The sequence below is a fragment of the Cervus elaphus genome, chromosome 29 (genome assembly GCF_910594005.1).
Source record: "Cervus elaphus chromosome 29, mCerEla1.1, whole genome shotgun sequence".
Classification (NCBI taxonomy): domain Eukaryota; kingdom Metazoa; phylum Chordata; class Mammalia; order Artiodactyla; family Cervidae; genus Cervus; species Cervus elaphus.
This window is the reverse complement of record NC_057843.1, coordinates 58,832,174-58,851,882: the sequence shown is the minus strand read 5'-3', so window position 1 is coordinate 58,851,882 and position 19,709 is coordinate 58,832,174. Positions and strand designations below refer to the sequence as shown.

Genomic DNA, 19,709 nt, shown 5'->3' with positions numbered 1-19,709 from the left:
ATGAAATTAAAAGACGCTTACTCCTTGGATGGAAAGTTATGACCGACCTAGATAGCATATTAAAAAGCAGAGACATTACTTTGCCAACAAAGGTCCATCTAGTCAAGGCTATGGTTTTTCCAGTGGTCATGTATGGATGTGAGAGTTGGACTGTGAAGAAAGCTGAGCACTGAAAAATTGATGCTTTTGAACTGTGGTGTTGGAGAAGACTCTTGAGAGTCCCTTGGACTGCAAGGAGATCCAACCAGTCCATCCTAAAGGAGATAAGTCATGGGTGTTCATTGGAAGGACTGATGCTGAAGCTGAAACTCCAGTACTATGGCCACCTCATGCAAAGAGTTGACTCATTGGAAAAGACCCTGATGCTGGGAGGGATTTGGGGCAGGAGAAGGGGACGACAGAGGATGAGATGGCTGGATGGCATCACCGACTCAATGGACATGGGTTTGGGTGGACTCCAGGAGTTGGTGATGGACAGGGAGGCCTGGCGTGCTGCGATTCATGGGGTCGCAAAGAGTCAGACACGACTGAGCGACTGAACTGAACTGAAGATTTTAATCAGTAGGCAAAAGGCAACTAACTGGGAAACAGAAAAGCTAGGTTTCAGATCCGGCTCTGCCACAAATGTACTACATGACCCTGGGCCTCTTTCCCCGTTTGCACAGAGGAGTTTGGCAGAAATACCTCTGAGGGTCCTTGTAGCCCATATACCTTCTGGTGGCCTTCTGCCTCATGGGAAACCTCAGCTCCCTGGGCTAACCTTCCCTGGGTGGCCCCTCAGGCCTGTGCTTAGTCAGTGTTCCCACTACTGGGGCTCCACCTCCACGGCCCTGGGGTAACGTGGCCTTGATGATGATCATGTGCTTTGGAGGTTCAGAAATTTTTGGAGGACTCTTTGGAGGCTCAGAAATTTTCAGTACTGTGCATTGCAGATGAAGGCAAGAGCCCTCAGCATTAAGTGTTAGGATGTAACTATTAATACATCCCAAGAGTCTGGGCGGGGTAGACGCCTCTCTCGGGAGTCTCTCTGACAGGTATGCACGTGTGCACCTGTGCAGAGAGGGCAGGGCCACGCCCGCTCCATTCACTTTGTTTTGTGCTGGGATCCTGCAGTGACGCATCTTCCTCTGCGTATGCCTCCTGGCCCTGCCGTGGGGCAGCGCTGAGCCCTCTGCTGCTCCCCGGCATGTCTGATCTGCCTTCTCCTGTTCACCTGCAGTGTAACCAGATCCACCACGGCCTTCGCTCTGGCATTGTTGTCCTTGGCAATGGGAAAGGCATCATCCGGAACAATCAGATCTTTTCCAACAAGGAGGCTGGCATTTACATCCTGTACCACGGGAATCCAGTCGTGAGGTATGTATGTGCCTCTGTGCTCGGACCACCCTGCTCACCCATGGTCCCTTTCTTCCTCTTTCATCTCTGGTTCCCCGCTTCCTGTCTTTGCTTCATTTGAAACCATTTTTGTTTACTGAAGCAACTGTATGCTTGCAAGCAGAGAAGAGACAGACTTCACCCACAATCCCACCTCAGCAGCACAGCCTTCTGTGTTACCTTATCTGTGTTCCCTTCCAGTTAATGACGTGGGGCCATTCTATTCAGCAAGCATTATTGGGCACGTCTAATAATGATAACGAAGGTAAACCAGGTAGACTCTGCTCCCTCGGAGCTGACTCTAGTCTTGAGGAGGACATGTGTGTCCAGAAAGAATGCCAAGATAGGAGTGGCATAGAGATTTCAACTCACTTGACAACTCTGATCAGTTGCTAGTGGCTACCTGGGATTGGTGTATTAAGATTGGAGGCTGCATCTGACCTCAGCATGGAAGCATGCCCGTGATCCGTCGCTGGCGTGAGCTGTCGGTGCTGGGGCTGGGGGTCTGCCTTCCCACCCGTCATGTGGTGCAGGCCGTGATAAATGCTGTCAGAGTGGTGCCGAGAGAGGGGGAATTATCCTGCTGAGGGGGCGGCGGGGGGCCTCATTTGGGAGCTGGCATTGGGGTTAGACTTTGATATACTGGTGGGGCTTGGCCTCTCGTGGAGCTGGGGAGCAGACACTCCTAGAGAAGAAAGCGGTGTGCCCAGAGGCAGCCAAACGCAGCAGAGTCAGGAAGCACACAGGCCCCTGGGGCTTGAGAGAGAGTCTCACACAAGTTGTGACGTGGCTGTGAAACATCTCAAGTTGGGACTGTCCCAGATTGTCTTGGGTCCTGTGGTCACTGCAGCCTGAGTGTTTATATCCCCGTGGCAGTCCACCTCTGCCAGGCAGTGAGCTGGAAAGCCTGGGGCCAGATGAGGAAGGCCTTATGTAGTCCAGTGGGAAAGGTGGAATTTATTCTGTCTAGATGAGGGGGTATCATTAAAGGTTTTGAGTGGGAGACTCACATGTTATGTCTGCACTTTACAAAAATAACTGGAATTATTGTGCAGCAAATATATTCTGAGAGTTTTTCCCTGCATTATCCTGTGTGTTCTTTTCCATGTTGTTGCAGGATCTTATATTTATCACTTTGGTCAGTTTCAGAACATTCCATTGTTTTGATACTCCCTCATTTTTGAACCAGTCCCATTACTGTTAGGCTTCTATTTTTTCACTGTTGTAGGCAGCTTGTTTTTGTTTGTTGTTTAGTCACTAACTCACGTCTGACTCTTTTGCGACCCCATGGGCTGTAGCCCACCAGGCTCCTCTGTCCATGGGATTTCCCAGGCAAGAATACTGGAGTGGGTAGTCATTTACTTCTCCAGTAGGCAGCTTACTAAAAACAATTAGTGATCACCTGATTATGGAGCTGTTTTCCCATCTTTTACATTATTGCCTTAAGAGTATGGGTTTGCACGTGTGTGTATTATCCATTAAACACGCATTTAGGTGTTTACTCCATGTAAGGGGGTTAGCAGCATCAAGGGTGTGTGAACTGTCTCTGCCCTGTAGAGTGTTCGGTGTCCTTCTGCAGATGGAGCTGTAAGGGAAGGACTCACCAAAGGGAACGCTTTTATAGGTCTTCATGCAGGTGCAGAAGGAAACCAGTCATGATTGCAGTGAGTCAGGACAGGGCACGTGGGCGCTGACCTTTGAGCAGTACTCAGCTGGTAAAGAATCTGCCTGCAATGTAGGAGACCCAGGTTCAATCCCTGGGTCAGGAAGATGCCCTGGGAGTGGGAACCCAGTCCAGTATTCTTGCCTGGAAAATTCCATGGACAGAGGAGCCTGGCAGGCTACAGTCCGTGGGGTTGCAAAGAGTTAGACGTGACTGAGAGACTAATACTTTACTTTTGCTGAAGGACAGGTAGGATTTTATGGCCTCAGAAAGGCGTTACAAGCCTGGGGCAGTGAAATTTGGGGTATGACCTGGGAAAGTGGTGGGAAAAGTGTGGTGTGTCTGGGCACAAGGTCAGCCTACAAGGTGGGGTTGATGCTGGAGCATGGGGGAACTCGAATACCACGTGTGGTAGGTAGAATAATGGCCCCCAAATCTATCCATTTTCTAATCCTTGGAACCTGTGCATAGACTGTCTACAAGGCAGAAGAGACTTTGCAGATGTGATTCAGTTAAGGGTGCTGAGCTGGGGAGAGGACCCTGGGTGATCCAGGTGGGCCCCGTGTAATCACAGGGTCCTTAGAAGAAGAGCAGTCAGAGAAGGGGAGTCAGAGAAGGAAGGCCGGGCCAGAGGAATGAGGCCACAGACCAGGAAGCCTGGGCCGCCTCTAGGAACCAGAAAGGTCAGAAACAGATCCTTTCTGAGTCTCCAGAAAAAAGGCAGGTCTACTGGCACCTTGATTTAGCCCTGTCAGACCCATTTTGCACTTCTGACTTCCTAAACTGGAAGACAATAAATTCGTGTTGTTCTAAACCACTACGTTTGTGGTAATTACTTACTGCAGCCATATACCCAAACCTTGTGGATGCCTGGGAGTTGTTGAAGGGTTTCGAGCAAGGACTATTACAACCAGATCAGTGTCTTGGCTTTGTTGTTGTTGCTGTCATTTTATTTTATTTTTGGCTTTTTAAAACAGTCACTTTGAGGGAATTCTCTGGTGATCCAGTGGTTAGGACTCCATGCTGTTACTGCTGAAGGCCTTTGTTCCCCCTGGTTGGAGAACAAAGATCCCACAAGCCAAAAACCTCCACCCCCAATAAAATTCTGGGTTTAGGTGTAAACTACTATGTACAGGATGAATAAACAACAAGGTCCTACCGTACAGCACAGGGAACTATATTCAGTATCCTGTGATAAACTATCATGGAAAAGAATAGGAAAAAGAATGTCTCTATGTGTATAATAAGTCACTTTACTGTACAGCAGAGATTGGCACAACATTATAAATCAAATATGCTTCAATAAAAAGTATTTTTTGAATAAAACAGTTGCTTTGAGAGAATTAGGTTGTGCTTTTTTCCTTTATGTTTCTTTGTGATGGAGGACAGGGATTTGTGGGAGGTGCCTGAATTTCAAGGTCCCTGATGTGACCTCACTAAGGCAAGCCATTGAGCATATTTTTTTTTGCTGGTAAGAGTTACATAACCTATGGTTTTTTGTGTTTTTTTTTCCCCTTGGCTGCAAGGAAGCACAGGACTCAAACTGTGTTACTATCCCAGCCTTGGTACTTGGAACAATGCTCTGTCCCCTTTTCCTCATGTTTTCTGATGTCTTTTTTATATTTGTTCTGCCTGCCCTGCCTACCTACTTTCTTTCTGAAAGTGAGATTTGTGTTAAAAGTATAACACTCATGCATTTGCTTCTGTGGCGCAGCTCACAGAATGAGGTTTGCCTGAGCCCAGGGACTGCATCTGACCCTGAATTCTAGAAGCCCAGAGTAACCATCAGTTGACTGAATTATAATCACATCAAAGCAGTTGTCTCATATCTGAGTAAAAACATAAGGATGTTTTTTAACAGACAATTTCACTTATTCAACTCCAAATGCATAAGGTAGGCACAGTTGGCATTTGGCTTCCCCACAAGGAAGTAAGGGCTTCCCTGGTGGTGGCTCAGTGATAAAGAGTCTGTCTGACAAGCAGGGGGCGGGGGTTCGGTCTGTGGGTCAAGAAGATTCCCCTGGAGAAGGAAATGGCAACCCACTCCAGTATTCTTGCCTGGGAAATCCCTGGACAAAGGAGCCTGGCAGGCCACAGTCTGTGGGGTCACAAAAGAGTCAGACACGACTCAGCAAGTAAACAATAATAAATGTAGTAAACCCTTTGGACCCTGCCCTACAGATGGGAAGACTTAGCAGCCAACTCATGATCCGTGAGGTTCTGTGAGAGGAGCCAGGCCCCATGTCAGGCTCTGAACAGCTCGCTGTATATTGGGATCTAAATCCCTTGGCTGCATGGTCGGAAGTAGGAGGGCACCTCCTCAGAGAGGGGGCAGGTCCTCCTCCAGGATGGAAGGAGCTCACAATATTCCTGTTAGTAAAAATACCAAACAGCAAATGTGTCTCCTCCAGAAATAACCCACTTCTGCCAGTGTCTGAGTGGCTCGTATTTACAGGCAGGAAACCAGAGTTGAGAGACTGGAGCGACGCAGGTCCTTTAACACACTCAGGTGTCTTCCTCTAAGGAACTCATTCTCGAGGACTTTCCATGGCAGCAGGGCCATGTGTGTCTCTTGAGTCAGGAGCACGCTTTCTTAGAGCTTCCGTTACGCCAAGTGAGATAAGTCAGTGAAAGAAATACTGTATGATATTGCTTATACATGGAGTCTAAAAAATATAACAGACTAGTGAGTATAATAAAAAAGCAGAGTCAGCTATAGAGAACAAACTAGTGGTCACCAGTAGGGAGAAGGAAGCAGAGAGGGGCAATGTAGGGGTAGGTGATTAAGAGGTATAAAAGGTATAAAGTATTACATATAGAATAAGCTACAAGGATACATTGTACAACATCAGGAATATAGTCAATATTTTATAATATCTGTAAATGGAGTATAACCTTTAAAAATTGTGAATTACTGTGTTGTACACCTTCAAATCATATAAGACTGTACAACGATAATACAAATAAAATGGTGCTTGAGTGTGGCTGACAGTCCAGAGAGGCTGCAGAGACAGGCGTAGTTGCAGGTGGTTTGGGGGCAGTGGTAACTGACGATTGCTTTCTGCCTGGCTTCTGGGCCTCAAAGAGGTGCCCCATACCCCAGTGGACCTGAGCCATCTGGGAAGCCCATGAAGAAGGGGAGGCGCCTTGGGTGGGTGTTGTCTCTGATGCATGATGGTGGTCTGGCCTCACCTTTTGTCTTCTCCTTTCATTCTAGCCGGAACCACATCTTCAAGGGCCACGCGGCCGGCATCGCCGTGAGCGAGAGCGGCAGAGGCCTCATCACAGGTCGGCATGAGACGGCCTGGAGCTGTGGCCACCCAGGCCGCCACGACCCAGCCAGTGTCCGCAGCTTCCCACCTGCCCCGTCCTTCCCCTGCAGACTGGCCTCCTGATGGTGACCAGCGCTCGGGGACGCGGGCTCCACGCCCTGGCCGTGCCCACCACGCAGGGAGGTCGCGTCCGTCCTTTGCCAGGCCTGGTGCTTATAGGATCTGAGCGGGTGGCTCACAGAACACTGTCAGAAATATTCACACCACACGAACTGAACCCCTTCTCTGGGCTCTATCGGTTTGTTCCTGCTCTGGCAATCCATCCCCATTCCCCCTCTGCCTGGCCAGCTTCTGTCATTCTCTGAGCCTCAGCCCAATTGTCTCTGCCTGGGGGAAGCCTGCCCTGACCTCCCCTCATACATCCACTCACTCAGTCCACCAAATAGGCCTACTCTGCAGGACACTGTACTTAATTTCTCATGGTCCATTTAATGACAGCCTCCTTATGATCCATTTAATGACAGCCTCCTTTGCTGTGTTCTGTAGGGCAAGGATCATGTCCATCTGGTACGTCAGTGTGGCCTCAGCACAGAGCATAGCCATACCTAGAACATTAATGAGATCCAGTAAATATTGGGCCAGTAACTCCTCTTGACTGAATCCTGCCTTTCTTCATTGGACGTTTTTTGAGCGCACAGTGTATGCAGGAGCTGGGGATACGGCAGTGAGGAAAACAGATGATCTCTGCTGTCAGGAACTGATGTTTTAGGCGGGGAAAATAACAAAAGCATGTGTTTGTTTTTTTTTTCAAGAAGAGTCATCTCTGAGGGCAATACATATTTTTGTTTTTTGGCCACACCACACAGCTTCAGGATCTTAGTTCCCCAATCAGGGATGGAACTCTGGCCCTGACAGTGAAAGCGCCAAGTCCTAACCATTTGGCTGCCAGGGGGTCTACAGATAATTAAAATAAGGTGATAGACAAAACTGTGTGGGTATTTAGGATTGTGTGGTCAGTGCAGGCCTTCCAAAGAAGTGACATGTAAACTAGAAGCTGGAGGATGGGAAGGAACTCAGGAAAGAACCGGGATTCCAAACGGGGCCACCTGCGGGAACAGACTTGGCAGGCCCGAGGAGCACAGAGGTTGCCCATTTGACTGCAGTGCGGTGAGCAAGGGGCGAGGACTATGAGATGGGAGGCAGGCAGGAGCTGGTCACACAGGGTCTCCTGAACCACTGCAGTCCTGTCCCAAGAGGCAGAGAGTCCGCCCCCTCCTGGAGCTGCGGCAGCCGTGTCCCAGGACACCCCTTCTCACTGGTGGCCCTCCAGCCCGCCCCCTCCCAGAGACGTGGTGGAGGGGAGAGGAGGGCTGTGGTCAGTCCAGAACAGGCTGAGGAGGACAGGCTCGCACCTCCCCAGGCCTGTGAGGAGTGGCTGGATTCTGCGTCAGTGCTCCCGAAGACAGTCCCCCAGGACAGACGGCCCTGCCTGGCCTTGGTCCGGGCACTCTAAAGCCAGCCTGTGCTTAGTTATCAGTCCCCCAGGCCGCTGGATACGGTGGGTCCTGGGGATACAGGAAACCACGAGGCAGACACAGACCTTGCCCTTGGGGAAAGCAGACAGCAGACAAGTCCTTGGAACGTCACACAGCAGGCAAGATTCTGGGTGCTGACCCCTGACGTGCAGGCCTCAGCGTCCTTGTCCAGACTTGTTTTCTGGCAGCTGTTCAATTCCTCATGCCAGCACTATAGGTGGCCTGTGACCCTCTTTTCCACCTCTTTCCCTAGAAAACGTCATCCGAGAGAATCAGTGGGGAGGTGTGGACATCCGCCGAGGAGGGGTCCCCGTCCTCAGGAGCAACCTCATCTGCTTTGGCTACTCGGATGGTGTGGTCGTGGGGGATGAAGGCAAAGGCCTGCTGGAAGGAAACACCGTCTACGGTGAGAGCCGCCCTCCTCGGGGTCAGGTTTGGGGGCCAGTGCAGCCTGGAGGCGGGAAGCCCAGGCTCCATCTCCAGCTGGTGGGTACTGAGAGAGTCACTGCCTTTCCCTGGGCCTCCAGTACCTCCTCTTAAAGACCAGCCTCTATCTCAGGTCCCAGCCCCTCTCAGAAGGCATGAGCCTTTCATAAATCACCTTCTAATCCAGGGGGACCCCATGGGGTCAGCAAAGCAGAGAGCTTTAATCCCCACTTACAACAGCCAAGGGCAGGAGTGGATCTTGTGTAAGGACAGGGCCATCTAATTTCTGATGCATGAGCATCTAACCCCTCTTACTCTTTCTTTTGATCCAGAGAACTAAAAATATAATGGAGAAATAGGGTAATCATTGAAAGAAAACGGTTCTCATTCATTCTGTGACCTTGGGCCACACCTGTCTTTCTGGACTGCGTCTCTAATAATAATAATAGCGAACCTACGTTCCAGTCCTGGACTCTTACTAGGCCTTTCCTGTGCATTCTCATTTAATCCTCAGGACCCCTTCTGAGGTTGGCGCGGTCAGTCAGCCCGTGTTAAAGATGAGGGAACTGAGGCACAGGGTTAGTAGCCTGCCCAAGGTCACACAGGTAGGGAGTGGTAGGGCTGGGACTCAAACCCTGCATTTCTGTGCGGGGTGTGGTTGGGCTGGATGAGTTCTGAGGGCCCCTGGGCACTTGTCACCATGGGCTCATGTGTTTCTCATCTGGAAGCGGGGCCTTGGCAGTTCCCAGAGCACTCTTACACCCCACGGAGGGACGGCAGTTGTGAGATGAACCTGACCGTTACTACCCCTTGTATGAAGGAGAAGCCTGCAGCAGCCAAGCCCTAAAGTGACGTGTTCGAGGCCATTTACCAGCCAGTGGCCCAGTCTCCCAGGCCAGTGCCTTTCTGCTTCCCCACCTGGGGAGATACCGGGCGCTGCCTCGCCTGTCGGCAGCATTAGTGACCAGCGCCTTTCACTGTTACAGCGAATAAGGGCTGCGGTGTGTGGATGATGGCGTCCAGCCTGCCCCACGTCACCAGCAACCACGTCAGCTACAATGGCCTGTACGGCGTGGCAGTGTTCAGCCAGAAGGATGGCTCCGGAGAACTCCCTGGAGGCCACGGGGCCCAGGAGAGCTTCAGCGAGGACGGGGATGCCATCCTGTGGGAGACGGAGCTGGAGAAGGACGACGACCCGCCGCGCCGGCCCATCACCATAGCTCTGGTCGAGTCCAACAGTGTTAACCACAATGGAGGTGAGCACCCCTCCCATGCTGGGCCCGCCCCGAGACCCTCCAGCCGCACCGGCCACTTCTTAGCCACTCACCTGGTGCCCCCACCCCCTGGACGTCCATCCATTCTCTTCTTCTCCCACCACCACCGCTCACCCTTCTCTTGCCCGAAATTCCTTTTCTCCCACCCACACATCCGAAACAACTCGGACCTCAGAGCCCTCACCCGCTGTGCGTCCCTCCTTCCAGCTGGGCCCTCCCCCAGCCCCACCGGTGCTTGTTAGGGGGGCTGAGACTGCATTCGTTTCTGTGGCTGCTTCATCAATTCTGACAGGCAGTGAACTGGAGGTGAGGAACTGCATCCCACTCTTGTTGGTGCGCCCTGCCCCTTGGCACCAGTCCCACACCTGGCATATACATTTCAGTGAATTCTGAGACACATTTTTCATATTTTTTTCACACCTCTGATGAGATGCATCTTACAGTTGATGGCATATCATGGTTTAATGAGCAGCGATTTTTCTTTCTTAGACTTCCCTGGTGGCTCAGACAGTAAAGCATCTGCCTACAATGCGGGAGAGCCGGGTTAAGTCCCTGGGTCGGGAAGATCTCCTGGAGAAGGAAATGGCAACCCACTCCAGTATTCTTGCCTGGAAAATCCCATGGACAGAGGAGCCTGGTAGGCTATAGTCCATGGGGTCGCAAAGAGTCAGACACAACTGAGCAACTTCACTTCTTTTTTTTCTTAGAGATATAGAAAATAAGAATATTTAAAATCCATGTTATCTTAAACTTCATAAAAATGGATAGTAGGTGTTTGATGTTTGTTGAATGGGAAAAAACATTATTGTGGAATTCATCCAACTCTACAGCTCCCACACCTGGCTGATTATGAGAACCACTCTGGGGAATGGTGGAGGAAGGCTTGTTAAAGAGAGGCCCCTGGGCCCTGAGTAAGCTCATCACCCTGGGAGTGGCCGAGGCAGGGAGGTGGGGAGCCAGTGGGCCCAGCCCACTTACTTACCTGGAAAATGAGTTCTGTTCCCTCCCAGTTCAGGGTTTCCTTCCCGTGGCCACGCTGTCCAGTTCGACAAGCAAAGCCACGTAAATTCAAAACACTTGATTTGTTTTTGCGGTTCTCAACCAAGCCAAGAGAAGTAACAGGCAGGTGCCACCAAAAAATTCAGACCTGCAGGGCTTACAACCCAGACTGCTTCCACAAGAACCCATGGTCATCACCCACCCTCCCTCAGCCTCCTCCCCCTGCCCGAGCCTCCCGCTCCTGGGGGGCGCGGTAGACGTCACCACTGGGGGTCCTGCTCACCCCAGGCCCGCCTGCCATGCTGCCTCTTCCTGACCGCGTGCTGCGGTTCTCAGCCTGCTGATCTTGTGCTTTTTTTTTTCCCCTACGGCATCTGTAAGAAATTTCTTAATTCTTAAGAAATAAGAAAATTTCCCCAAACAATAGGGAGGCAGATTCTAGCTCAGAATGGGAAGCAGAACAAAAGCCACAGAATTTGCGCTCGGGTGAGTCTATCTGTCCAGAGGCGGGATGGGCAGCCTTGATCAGGTAATGAGCGCCCCGTCCCAGGAGGCACAGATGCCGGTAAGGGGAGGCAACTGTAGGAGGCATTCCAGCGCAGGATGAGCGCCTGGGCCGGAGGACCAGCTGAGTCTCAGGCGCCTCTTCACAGCACGTCTCCCTCCCCCTCACTTAGCACTTGGCTCAGAAGGAGCAGAGTTTCCTTGCTGGTCCTGCATTCCCTCCTGCTCTGTCATCCAGCTTGGAAGATGCAAGTCCCCAGCGCTGGTTCTCCCTGTCCTCCCCACCTCCTCTCCTGGTTGCACAGTTCTGGGAAGGCTTTTCCTCCTGGTCTGGTTAGCAGTGACCCTGGGGCCACCTGTGCTTCCTCTCCCCCCACAGCCTCCGGACTCTACATCCAGAGCAGTGAGGCGCTGCACGTTGTAACCAACGTGATCCACGCCAACAGAGGCAGAGGCGTCACTGTGGCCCAGAGCAGCCAGCTCACCCGTGTGGCCAACAACAGCATCTCCTGCAACCGCCAGAGTGGGGTCAAGATCGAGGCCCAGTGCAAGGTGGAGCTCCGGGGCAACGGTATCTATGACAACAGAGGCCATGGCATCATCACCAAGGGGGACAGCACCGTCATGGAAAATGACATCATTGGCAACCAGGGCAGCGGGCTGCAGCTGCTGCCCACGTCTGACACAAAGGTGTGTGTGTGTGTGTGTGTGTGTGTGTGTGTGTGTGTGTGTGTGTGAGATGTGCATGCCTACGCCAGTCCTAGGAGAGCCGTGTGTGTGTGTGTCTGTGTGTATGACATGCATGCCTACACCAGTCCTAGGAGAGCCGTGTGTGTGTGTGTGTCTGTGTGTGTGACATGCATGCCTACACCAGTACTAGGAGAGCCGTGTGTGTGTGTGTGTGAGATGTGCCTGCCTACGCCAGTCCTAGGAGAGCCGTGTGTGTGTGTGTGTGTCTGTGTGTGTGACATGCATGCCTACACCAGTCCTAGGAGAGCTGTGTGTGTGTGTGTGTGTGTGTGTGTGTGTGTGACATGCATGCCTACACCAGTCCTAGGAGAGCCGTGTGTGTGTGTGTGTCTGTGTGTGTGACATGCATGCCTACACCAGTACTAGGAGAGCCGTGTGTGTGTGTGTGTGAGATGTGCGTGCCTACGCCAGTCCTAGGAGAGCCATGTGTGTGTGTGTGTCTGTGTGTGACATGCATGCCTACACCAGTCCTAGGAGAGCCGTGTGTGTGTGTGTGTGTGTGTGTGTGTGTGTGTGACATGCATGCCTACACCAGTCCTAGGAGAGCCATGTGTGTGTGTGTGTGTGTGAGATGTGCATGCCTACGCCAGTCCTAGGAGAGCCGTGTGTGTGTGTGTGTGTGTGTGTGTGTGTGAGATGTGCGTGCCTATGCCAGTCCTAGGAGAGCCGTGTGTGTGTGTGTCTGTGTGTGACATGCATGCCTACACCAGTCCTAGGAGAGCCGTGTGTGTGTATGTGAGATGTGCGTGCCTACGCCAGTCCTAGGAGAGCCGTGTGTGTGTGTGTGTGTCTGTGTGTGACATGCATGCCTACACCAGTACTAGGAGAGCCGTGTGTGTGTGTGTGTGAGATGTGCGTGCCTACGCCAGTCCTAGGAGAGCCGTGTGTGTGTGTGTGTGTCTGTGTGTGACATGCATGCCTACACCAGTCCTAGGAGAGCCGTGTGTGTGTGTGTGTGTGTGTGTGTGTGTGTGACATGCATGCCTACACCAGTCCTAGGAGAGCCGTGTGTGTGTGTGTGTGTGAGATGTGCATGCCTACGCCAGTCCTAGGAGAGCCGTGTGTGTGTGTGTGTGTGAGATGTGCGTGCCTATGCCAGTCCTAGGAGAGCCGTGTGTGTGTGTCTGTGTGTGACATGCATGCCTACACCAGTCCTAGGAGAGCCGTGTGTGTGTGTGTGAGATGTGCATGCCTACGCCAGTCCTAGGAGAGCCGTGTGTGTGTGTGTCTGTGTGTGTCTGTGTGTGACATGCATGCCTACACCAGTCCTACGAGAGCCATGTGTGTGTGTGTGTGTGTGAGATGTGCGTGCCTACGCCAGTCCTAGGAGAGCCGTGTGTGTGTGTGTCTGTGTGTGACATGCATGCCTACACCAGTCCTAGGAGAGCCGTGTGTGTGTGTGTGTGTGAGATGTGCGTGCCTACGCCAGTCCTAGGAGAGCCGTGTGTGTGTGTGTGTGTCTGTGTGTGACATGCATGCCTACACCAGTCCTAGGAGAGCCGTGTGTGTGTCTGTGTGTGTGACATGCATGCCTACACCAGTCCTAGGAGAGCCGTGTGTGTGTGTGTGTCTGTGTGTGTGACATGCATGCCTACACCAGTCCTAGGAGAGCCGTGTGTGTGTGTGTGTGTGTGTGTGTGTGTGTGACATGCATGCCTACACCAGTCCTAGGAGAGCTGTGTGTGTGTGTGTGTGTGTGTGTGTGTGAGATGTGCGTGCCTACGCCAGTCCTAGGGGAGCTCTCGTGCCCTCTCTGCTGAGAAACAGAACCACAAACCCTCAGCACTCTGCAAGGGTGCCACCTAAACCCTGCCTGCAAGATCCAGGGGGCACTTCACACAGGAGGGGTACTGGCAGGAAGCTGGGGGAGGTGCCCCCTGAGGTATCTTCACAGTCTTCAGGTCAAGATCAGGGCTATTTCAGCTTTCTTCTCCTAGAGGAATAATCTCACTCAGGACCTGGATTGCAGTGGGTGCTTAATGAGGTCTTGCCCTGGGGCCTTGCAACGCTGTCCCGTTACCCAGAGTAGCCTTGTCCCCGTTGGCTGTCACTGTCTTCTGGAAGCCCTCCCTGATCCCGCAGGCTGAGGGAGGTGCCCCTTTTTGACTTCTACGGTTTGTGCCCACCCCTGCCTCACAGGGCACTTCCCTCAGTGCTCTCTCCCTTCACCTGGTTTCCTTCCGCACAGGACCTTGAGCCCTGAGCTCCACTTTTATGCAAAGCACTGGGTCGGGTGCTAGGGTTTCATGGTTGAGCCAAGCAGACCCAGTCCCTGCCCTTGTGAAATTATGGTCCCAGAGCCTCTTTCTGGCTTTGTGGCTTCGTGAGTCCCTGACGTCGGCAAGGAGTAAAGAACTTGGCTCTGCATCCGAGCACTCGGAAGGCAGAGGAGGGCTCACTGTCGCCTCAGTGGGTCATCAATGGCCCTTGCTTCTGGCACCACCCCCTCAGTCTGAGGGCCCTTTTCACATTGTTCCTGCTTCCTGGAACAACCCTCCCCTGCTCTGTGCCTGAGAAACTCCCACAGCTTACCCAGTACTTTTCCCAGGAAGCGCCTCTGGTTCTCTGGCTGGCCTGACAGCCTTTCCATGAGCTCCCCCGGCTCAGTGCTGACCCACCCAGCGTGCTTGTACCCCTCAGTTTTATAATTGGTGATTCAGTCCCCTGGCTCCGCACCAGTCCCCAAGGTGTGACAAGCTCTGGCTGCCTCTCCCAGGTAATAAAGAACCGAATCCATTCATTCCGGGCCTCCGGCATTGCAGTGCAGGGCCACGCCAAGGCCCTGGTGCAGGAGAACACCATCTTCCAGGGCAAGACCAACAAGACCATCTTCCAGCAGAGCTTGAGCAACCAAGAATGCGTTATACAGAACAACAGGTTCTTGGTCTTCAAGAAGTAAGTGCATGGGGTGCCTAAACCAATCTTCTAGAACCACAGCGAGGTCACTGGGGAAGCCAGGCCCAGTGATTGTGGCAACCCTCGCTCCCTAGTCATGCCAGCTTTCAGCTCTGGTCAGATAAAGGCCTGTGCTTGGCCTTTGTGTTGGGCCTGGGTAGAGGACCTGAGCCTGACTCCCTAGGAGGGGATAAGCTTTCAAAGAGTCAGGGGTATGTGGTTTCAAATCTCACCTCTGCCAGTTACTGGCTATGTGCCCTTGGGCAATTTACTCAGCATCTCTGAACCTTAGTAAAATCCACTTGATAATGTCCGTAGCACCAACTTAAGATAAAATAAGGTCCTGTGACCTCGTAGCATATCTGAGGTATCACGTGAGTGTTTATTGCTGTGGCCGCTGCTGCCCCTTGAACAAATACTCCTGGGCTTTTACTCACCCCACGGTAGCCAGCCTCTGACACTGCCCACACCTTGCCAGCCCTACTTGTAATACTGTCATTAAAAATACAAGACAGTGTTGCTGGTTTAAGCAGTTTAGGATCTGATATGTATTAGAGGTGATTCCTTGTAACTTAGGTCAGAAAGTCCTGATCAAACCATCACTATCATTTGATTTTCCCTAACCCTTCATAACCTCCACAAAAGCTTACGAGATTGGAAACCCATCAGTTTCTGCCCTCCGTAGATTTGCATTTTCCAGAGTGTCATCTAAAGAAATAAAATAGTGTGTCGTCTTTTGAGCCTAGCTTCTTAGACTTGGCCCAGTGTATCCCGGATTCCCCTGTGGTGTCGCATCTGTTACTCATTCTTTTTGCCACAGAATATGTACAAACCACTTGGTTCATCTGTTCATCAGCTGAGGAATATTTAGGTAGTTTCTAATTTTTGCTGATGATTAATAAAGCTTGTATGGGACTTCTCCGGCAGTTCAGTGGTTAAGAGTCCGCCTTCCAACGCAGGGGGTGCAGATCCAGTCCCTGGTCAGGGAACTAAGGCCCCCACATGCTGCAGGGTACGGCCAAAAACTCAAAGTAAATGAATGACTAAAGCTTGCATGACATTCATGGTCGTACATAATGGGGAAAAAATGGGGCCTGGGGGAATGAAAGAAAAAAGAGAAAGTCACTGGTCTTATCTAGATCCTTGTTTAAAGATGGAGGAATAGAGGACGAGAGGGAACATGTCCAGGGTTGCATCAGAACTGAAGGCAGAGCTGGAACCAGATTTAGCTGCATGCATATGCCACCCCCTTTTGCTATCACTTAACTAGGAAGACACAACCTATACCCCAATTTAAACACCTGGATCTTGAGCCAAAGGTAAGGTTGTGCGGGGCATTCAGCAAATGCTCTAGACCCTCAAAGAGTGCATTCTCATTTTGCCCCTTCAGGTCTGACACGTGGCGCCTGGCGAACCCACCAGCACGGCCTCACCTTGAAAACTCTCTCCGAGGCCCCTCCGCTGCCCACAGTGGGCAGAAGGTGACAGCCATGGCGACCAGGATCACAGCCCACGTGGAAGGTGGTTACCACAGCAAACGCAGCATCTTCTGCACCATCCTGTAAGAACGCAGAGCTGCGGGAGGAGGCAGCTGGGGGCGTCCGAAGACCCCAGGAGGCAGGCACATACCCCGCTGTCAGGCTCAGGGCCGGCCGGGCCGAGCTAAGAGGTTGCAGCCTTCACGGATGGAAGAAGCTGTGCTTGTGAAGGCTCCTGCTCATCTCGTCTCCTCCCTGAAAAGCAGGCTCTCGAGTCCTCTGGGCGCTGAGAACTAGGTACCTCCAAAGCCCTTTGGCTCCACAGCCCTCAGCGGGAAGGAGCTTGGATTCTGTGTTGGTTTGGCTGGTTGGTGTTTTTGGCTCTGCCATGCGTGCTGCTTGCAGGATCTTAGTTCCCCAACCATGGAATTATTTTTCAAGGAGAAAAAGGGAACAGAAGTCGGTGGGTTTCTAGTCCCTCGAGCTCTTGTAGAGATGATGAAGAGTTGGGGAAATTGATTCTGAAACCTTGGCCAGGGTTTTCTGTTTGAGTTACAGGGAACTATACGCACCAAACCCAGAATCTTCTCAGGGAAGGACGAATGTACTTTTAAGGGACAGAAGTGGTTCCAGTGAGAGGGAAAGAGCCCCAGAGTCATCCCCTCTCCTGGACCTCACTTTGACTCTCCGCGGATACTGCCACACGCACCCTGCTGTGGGGGAGGCTGGAGGTCTGGTTTCCTCAAGGACACAGTTGGACGTGGACCTCTGAGCGAGGAGGGACTTGAGGTAAGGAGCCTCTCTTGGCAGGCTGCCCCGGGACACCCCAGAAAGCAGGAGGGGCGTGTGGAGAAGGCTTCCCCCAAATGGCTAGGTGTGCAGGTGAGGGCCGGGCCGTGCAAGGACTCACGTGACTGCTCCCCCCTCCAGCTGCCCCCAGACTCAGGAGGACAAGGCTGACTCAGGGCCTGCGGCATAGGGAGGATCCGAATCCCACAAGCACACCCAGACCAGCCGCCCCCGCTGGGCGCCAGACAGGTGGAGATGGAGGTGCCTGGGGCCCTGTCTGTGTCCACATTCTCATGGATGACTGACCACCTGCCTTTACAGACCCTACTGTGGTTTCCCACTCTGTGCCTTGGCTCACGCTCTCCTCCCCTCCGGGCGCGCCCTCCTCGCCAGCTATGCACGCCCAGGCCCCACCCGTTCTTCAGGCTCAGTACGCCATGCGGATGGCAGCGCTCTGCCCTCTGAGCCTGCTCTGCCCCACAGGGGGCACTCTGTCTTGCTTAGAAATTGCCCAGGTCTGTCCCTGTCCACTGACTCAGCTGTAAGCTCCACGAAGGTCACCGCCTGTGTCCCAGCCCAGGGTACGGGGAGGGTAAGGAGCCTGAGGAAAGGGAGGAAGCCTTTGCTAAGCTCAGCTGTGACTGTGTGAAGGTTCCAGAGCCAGGCGGTCTCAGACCCACTATTCAAGGAAGGGGGCCTGACGCAGGCTCGGCTCAGCCTGGACAGTGCCCCGCCAACCTGGCCCTTCACGCGGCGCCTCGCCAGCCTGCTGAGGTCATGGTTGTGTGCCCGCAGCTGGCGTCCCAGGGAGGTTCTGCAGGCCCCTGGTGCTGTTCTCCCGGGTGTGGTAGGGCGAGGCTGGAGGGAGCCAGGGGCTCGGTCTCCCTGAGGACGGGGGGCACAGGGCGTGGGTCCCTGCATTCCCCAGCACTGCTCTTTGCACTTAACCTGTGGCCCCGTTGTGAGTCGCTGTACAGAATGCTGCCTTTTATTATTTTGTAACAAATGACTTTTCTGTGAACCAAGTGCTTATGAAAATCTCAGCAACCAAAATAAAGTTCTATATTTTAAGAGGCGCTTTGGGGGGTCCTTTCCTTGGCCTGGGTATCTACTGGGGGTCCTGAGCGCTGGATGCAGGCCCATCACCTCTCTGCCTCCCAGAGGTACCACAGCTTCCACTGAAGGAGGCGGGAGACCCAGGGCCATCTTGTCCATTCAGCTTGTTTCCGCAGGATCCCAGGTTTTAAGGTCTGTGTCCTCATAGGTCAGGGACCGTGGTGCAGGCCTGCCTGCCCCATGGGCTTTCTGAAGAGCAACAGTGAGGTCCCTGGTGTGGATGACCTGATGGTCTGCAAGGGGATTTCAGAACCATGACCACGTCTTCTTCAGCTTTACTCATTTAGCATCTACACGTCACTTAAGTAGAAAGCTAGGACTTAGTATTTAAGTGCACTTTTAATTAAAAGACTTTTATTTTTTAGGATAGTTTTAGAATTTTTCTCAAATATTTTTATTTTTTTTCTTAAATATTTTTAACTGAGGTATAGTGGATGTATGTTTCAAGTGAACAGCATAGTGGTTCATAATTTTTAAAGGTTACACTTCACTTGTAGAATATCAGCTGTATTCCCTGCGCTGGACACAATCCTGTCATTTATTCTCCTTGCAGTTTATTAACAGTAGTTGGCGCCTCTTAAACTCCTAGCCTTACCTCCCCCACTTGTTGTTCAGTCGCTCAGTCATGTCAGACTCTCTGTGACCCCATGGACTGCGGCACGCCAGGCTTCCCTGTCCTTCACCATCTCCCACTGGTAACCACTAATTCATTCTCTAGATCTAAGAGTATGTTTGCTGTTACATTCACTAGTTTATTTTTTAGGTTCCACATATAAGTGCTATCATACCTTTGTCTTTCTCTGACTTACTTCATTAAGCATGATGCCCTCCAAATTCATCCTTGTTACAAACGGCAAAATTTCATTTTTACGGCTGAGTTTATGTCCACGAGTCTGTTTCTGTTTTGTAGGTTGGTTCGTTCTCTCATAAGGTGTTTCCCTGGTGGCTCAGACGGTAAAGAATCCGCCTGCGATGCAGGAGACCCAGGTTCAGTCCCTGGGTGGGGAAGCTCCCCTGGAGTAGGGAGTGTCTAACCGCTCCATTACTCTTGTCTGGAGAATGCCATGGACCCAGGAACCTGGTGGGCTACAGCCCGTGGGGCTGAAAAGAGTTGGATACGACTGAGGGACCTACAGCCTTCGTTTGTCATATTTTAACTTCCACGTGTAAGTGATGTCTTAGGGTATTTGTCTCTGACTTCACTTTATAATCTCAGGGTCCATTCATGTTGCTGCAAATGGCATTGTTTTGTTCTCTTTGATGGCTGAATAGTATTCCATTGTATATATGCACATCTTTATCCATTCATCTGTCACTGGACATTCAGGCTGTTTGCATGTCTTGGTTATCATGAATTGTGCTGCTGTGAACAGAAGGGTGCACGGATCTTTTTGGGTTAGTGTTGTCTGGATATTTACCCAGGAATGGGATTGCTGGGTCATATGGTACTTGTTTTTAGTTTTATGAAGAATGGAATACTGACCAGTGTGAGGTGGTACCTCATAGCTTTAATCTGTATTTCCCTAGTAATTAGCAATGTTGAGCATCTTTTCACATGCCTATTGGCCATTTCTTCTTTGGAGAAATGTCTCCTGGAGCCCAGAAGGGCGGAAGTCAGCAGCTAGAGGTGACTC

General features: G+C 51.9%; 1 protein-coding gene across 4 annotated transcripts in view; it reads left to right on the top strand.

Annotated features, from left to right (window-relative positions):
* The window catches only part of FBXO10 (F-box protein 10), a 44,656-nt gene extending 26,626 nt beyond the window's left edge, over positions 1 to 18,030 (top strand). For 3 of the 4 annotated variants that reach the window (XM_043890827.1, XM_043890829.1, XM_043890828.1), the window contains 7 exons: positions 1,220 to 1,356; positions 6,255 to 6,325; positions 8,098 to 8,250; positions 9,257 to 9,526; positions 11,427 to 11,737; positions 14,514 to 14,692; positions 16,083 to 18,030. In XM_043890827.1, the coding sequence (XP_043746762.1) occupies positions 1,220 to 1,356; positions 6,255 to 6,325; positions 8,098 to 8,250; positions 9,257 to 9,526; positions 11,427 to 11,737; positions 14,514 to 14,692; positions 16,083 to 16,257 (1,296 nt within the window). In that variant the 3' untranslated portion in view covers positions 16,258 to 18,030. The remainder of the gene's footprint in view (positions 1 to 1,219; positions 1,357 to 6,254; positions 6,326 to 8,097; positions 8,251 to 9,256; positions 9,527 to 11,426; positions 11,738 to 14,513; positions 14,693 to 16,082) is intronic. The other variant, XR_006338557.1, reaches the window with a different exon arrangement.
* The last annotated feature ends 1,679 nt before the right edge of the window (positions 18,031 to 19,709 follow it).